The sequence below is a fragment of the Penaeus vannamei genome, chromosome 35 (assembly GCF_042767895.1).
Source record: "Penaeus vannamei isolate JL-2024 chromosome 35, ASM4276789v1, whole genome shotgun sequence".
NCBI classification, from domain to species: Eukaryota; Metazoa; Arthropoda; class Malacostraca; order Decapoda; family Penaeidae; genus Penaeus; species Penaeus vannamei.
This window is the reverse complement of record NC_091583.1, coordinates 27,099,232-27,104,229: the sequence shown is the minus strand read 5'-3', so window position 1 is coordinate 27,104,229 and position 4,998 is coordinate 27,099,232. Positions and strand designations below refer to the sequence as shown.

General features: G+C 37.7%; 1 protein-coding gene across 18 annotated transcripts in view; it reads left to right on the top strand.

Annotated features, from left to right (window-relative positions):
- Nucleotides 1-4,780, top strand: part of LOC113819076 (uncharacterized) — a 28,012-nt gene extending 23,232 nt beyond the window's left edge. For all 18 annotated transcript variants that reach the window (XM_027371313.2, XM_070114102.1, XM_070114101.1 and 15 more), the window contains one exon: nt 1-4,780. This exon is cut by the window's left edge and continues 91 nt beyond it. In XM_027371313.2, the coding sequence (XP_027227114.2) occupies nt 1-2,239 (2,239 nt within the window). In that variant the 3' untranslated portion in view covers nt 2,240-4,780.
- The last annotated feature ends 218 nt before the right edge of the window (nt 4,781-4,998 follow it).

The following is a 4,998-nucleotide window of genomic DNA, read 5'->3' as shown; positions in this document are numbered from 1 at the left end:
CCCTGACGTCGACACCTCCTGGTTCCGGTCCTCGAAGGATGTCTCGGATCCGTACGTGACCGTGGACACGTGCTGCGCGGGCCGGAAGACGTGCCGCATCGCCAAGACGTCCATCATCTACAATTCCCTGAACCCTCACTGGGGCGAGAAGTTCCGCATCGAGATGTGCCACGAAACGGAGTCCCTCCTCTTCACCGTCAAGGACCTCGACTTAGTCAAGATGGAGTCGATGGGATTCATGAGCATCAGAGCGGAGGACCTCCTTAGCGACGAGCCTGTGACTGGCTGGTTCCCGATCATAGACAAGAGCGGAAACCCAGCCGGTTCCCTCAATGTGTCACTGCGTTTTTTGACCACGGCTCAGATAACGCGGTCCAATGAGGTTCCAGACACAGTGTTTCCCATGCGGACTGGCTGCCGTGTGAAGCTCTACCAGGACGCCCACACGCCCGCTGAGCCACCGGTCACGGACGTCCCAACACGAACAGGAGACGCATACGAACCACCGCAACTGTGGGTGGACATCACCAACGCTATCGAAAATGCACAAAAGCTGATTTATATCATCGGATGGAGCGTGAAGGCAGACATGAGTCTCTTACGCGATGGCGAATGCGAGAATCTGGGTGACGTGCTAAAGAGGAAGGCAAACGAAGGGGTCAGGGTCATGGTCATGGTCTGGAATGAGGCCATGAGCACGGATATCTACACCCCAGGGATCATGGGCACTCATGATGAGGAGACAAGGCTTTTCTTCGAGGGGTCAGAGGTCGAAGTTTTCCTGGCACCACGTCAGAAGAACAAGGGTAAGCTCATGGAAAATAATTTTGTGGCAACCCTGTACACCCACCACCAGAAGTGTGTTATAGTTGATGCCGAAGCAGAAGGTGATGACAGGCGACGTCTGGTGGCATTTGCTGGAGGCATTGACTTGACAGATGGACGCTATGACACGCCTGACCACCCTCTGTATAAAACACTGCCAGAACAACACCAATATGATTTCTACAATGGCATCTGTCAGTCCTCAGTTACTCAAGGCCCACGTGAGCCTTGGCATGATATCCATATGTATGTAGAAGGACGGGCAGCTAATGACCTTTTGCAAAACTTTGTAGAGAGGTGGCGTCGTCAGGCTCCAGATAGGGAAAACCGTCTTCTTCCAGTCACTGAAGATGACTTTGTCTTGGAGTGGGATTCTCCAGATGAGACAATATGGAATGTGCAGTTCTTCCGTTCCATTAACTCTGACTCTGCACAGTTTGATTCGAATGTCCTGGATAGACTACTTACCAGGAAGGGCCGATTGTATGAGAACTCCATTCAGAGAGCTTATGTACATCACATCCGACGAGCTAAACGCTTTATTTATATAGAAAATCAGTATTTCCTCGGGTCAGCACACAGCTGGTTAGTGCATGAAGCAAAGTGCCCGCATCTTATCCCCATCGAGCTTACAACGAGAATAATAAATGCCATAAATGCAGGAGAGGACTTCCGGGTGTATGTGGTGATTCCTATCCACCCAGAGGGAGACCCAACCTCAACAGCGGTGCAAGAAATCCTTCACTGGCAACATCGTACAATGGAAATGATGTACAAAAAGATTGCTAAGGCCATTCGCAAGACCAAAATAGAAGCCCATCCCACTGACTACCTTAGCTTCTATTGTCTAGGGAAGCGAGAATGTCCAGAAGATCTCCCAGATGGTTTGGATGAACCAGACTCTGGAACTGTAGCTGAAAAGGCACGTGAGAATCTCCGTTTCATGATCTATGTCCACTCCAAAATGGCAATATTTGATGATGAATATATTATTGTTGGTTCGGCTAACATCAATGAAAGGAGCATGAGTGGCAACCGTGATTCTGAAATGGCTCTAGGAGCATATCAGCCAATGTATACCAAAGAAGAGTGTGGAGACGGTGAAATAGAGGGTGACGTCAGAACTTTCCGCTTATCCCTGTGGGCTGAGCACTGCGGTGCTCACATGGAGGAACATCTTACACCAACTTCAGTTGACTGTATGAGAGCCATTAATGAACTTGCAAAGTCAAATCTAGAGAAGTTCATAGCACCAGAAGCAGAGCACAATGATTCTCATTTGATGTCCTACCCACTTGACGTCAAGTATGACGGCAGAGTAGTGGTGCGGGAAGACCTGGAAAAATTCCCCGACACAGGTGGCTCTATCACTGGCAAGAACTCCAACTTCCTACCAAATTCTCTCACTACCTAGATTGTAACTGAGCTCCAGAAGCAAATGATTATGCATAATGTATATTTAAATTAAGGGATTTATCCAAATTAAGTGACACCAATGTAATGGAGAAAACCAAAATTTTATTCCATGCTCAAGTAAAGCAACAGTGATTGGCCTAATTGCATTCATGGAATCTTGTGTGACTGTTTTTTTTCTTTTTTTTACAAAGACCAGTTGTTTTTGCAAGTGTTTTGACACAGCCAGACAGACAAATGAAAGTTTTGCAGAGCAGTGACCATGAGTTTGCCTTCTTCGCGTACAAAATGTTAACACAAACCTATGCTGTAGATTGTGTATTGTTTTTTATATAGATTTTTATTACATCAGGAGCACAATTTGTTGTAGTCTATATGGATGTATTTCTGACTGTAGAAATGTATTCACACTTATATCATGATAGTATATCTATTTTTATTTAATTTTATTTTGTATTACATTACTGGAAAACAATTTGAAAGCTACTCATATATTTTAATTTCTCATATATGAAAGCTACTCATATATTTTAATTTCTCATATATGAAAGCTACTCATATGTTTTTAATTTCTCATATGTTTTAAATGTATAACAACCAGTAATTCTTATATGATTTCTATAATCAAAATATAGATTGTAAGTGTCTCTTTCTGATTTTATATAATTATTTAGAGAAACTGCAGTGAGCAATATTTTTTTCTCACAATTTTCCCACTGATTAAAATTGTTTTTAGATGAATGTAACAAAGATTTTTTTTTTAAATAATCATGTTTTTTATTCTATCAAGGTTTTATAGTTTACTGTTAGTTTTAGTGATAGTTTTATAGATAAATATAACCCAGTGCTGCAGCTGCCTAGATACTTAGTAACAGGTAATGATAGAGAGGTAGATTAATATCCATGAATGATAACATTACCCTGCCAAATTATGAATATGCAGATAATAAAGAAGATAGAAAAGACAGATAGCTATAGATGTAGATAGACAACAAAGTATAGTTTAAGAATGAAAAGATGCATAACTCACTCGTTTTTAAATAATTTCTCAAAATGCACACCAATCCATCCTTTGAAGTGAATTTCTATCTTCCTGCAGAAGCTTTGCAAATTGTGAAAGGAAGCTATTGCAAGTTTTCTCTTCATCTTGCTAAAGGCAGTATGTTTATAATTGTACAGAGACAGTGACAGCTAGCTTGGTGATGGAACACTGAGAATAGTGGTAGCTACTACTTTTGCTGGTGCCTGAATCATGTCTTTTCTAATATTGGTGATTCAGTGAAATGTTATTTGTTTTATGACATGAAACTATGATTCAGTGTATATTAATTTACTGCCATCACATTTTTTTTTTTTATCTCACCGATGTAGGTTGCATAGATGTACAGTAGGATTTTTATCAGATGTCAATATTTGACTTATATTATTTTTGTAATGCTCTTTGAAATACTGTACTTGCACAAACACGATCACACTAATCCGAAACAACAGTATGTGACTTTGTTTGAAGCTCATGAACTGACTGTCTCTCTCTTTCATTTTTGGGGCTTTCTTTTATATATAGTGTTATTGTGGCAACTTTTGTTTGATTGCTGAGAGAGATCTTTTTACACTATCATTTAATTCTCGTCATATACTCTTTGAAGTTCATTACTGAAATATTGTATAATATTTTTGATTATAAGTAGCCTTGTGTTAAGTACAATTTTTAATGTATGATACAACGTAATGCTGTGTTTAATAGCCACTGCGATTCATTGCCAAACATTACATTTTCAGAAATGTAATGAGCATTTATTCAATGTATTTCAGTAGCATAATATAAAGATATTATTTGGTTTTAAGATTTACACACAAGCAAAGTAAATATTGTGTTCTTAAATATGAACATCAAAACAGAGATCAATAATTAACAGTTCTTTATTGAGATCAAAGTTATGAAATTTGATTATCATTTTGGTTATTACAGATGCTCTTTCTTATTTGTAGATACTGATAGGTAGTGATCTATGAAAGAAAACAAAATAGGACTTGTAATGAAATGTTTTTTAGTCATTTGAATATTATTTATTGGTACTTGCACATATGTATTCATTATATATCTATATGTAATATGTGTGCTTAAATATATGCACTACTGTTCACATGTAATTCTGATACCTTTAAAATGAGTGACCTGAATGCTTATAAAACTATATAAAATTGAACTGACCTTATAAACTTGCCAGATCCAAAAGAGTTTGCCTAATTAGATCTCATTACAGTAAGATCATATTTGGAATAACATTAAAAACTCATCAATTACTTCTTGTATATTGTGACACATTAATATTATATTGTAGACTATTGTGAACTGGAGATTTTGAATGTTAAATTGAAACATGTAAGACTTATTTACCTAAATATTTATAAACAAATGCACAAATATGTTGAATTACCTGTTTAGTATCTTATCTTGTATGTACTGAATACTTCTCACTTTGTCATGTACTGGTGCTGAATTTGTCAATTTATAGTCTTGAATAAATCTATGGATGCATAATAATTTTTTTATTGACTCTAAACTAGAAAAAAATCCTAGAGACATTGCACATAAAGATAAAGATTTATCAAAATCTGTTAATTAAAGGTAATGATAAGTCTTGAGTGCAATATTATCATTATTCATTTAAAATTTAAGACAATTTTTTCAGAAACTGACAATATTCAATATTTTGATATTACTAGTCTTGTGGAAAGGTATGAATGAGAATGAATATC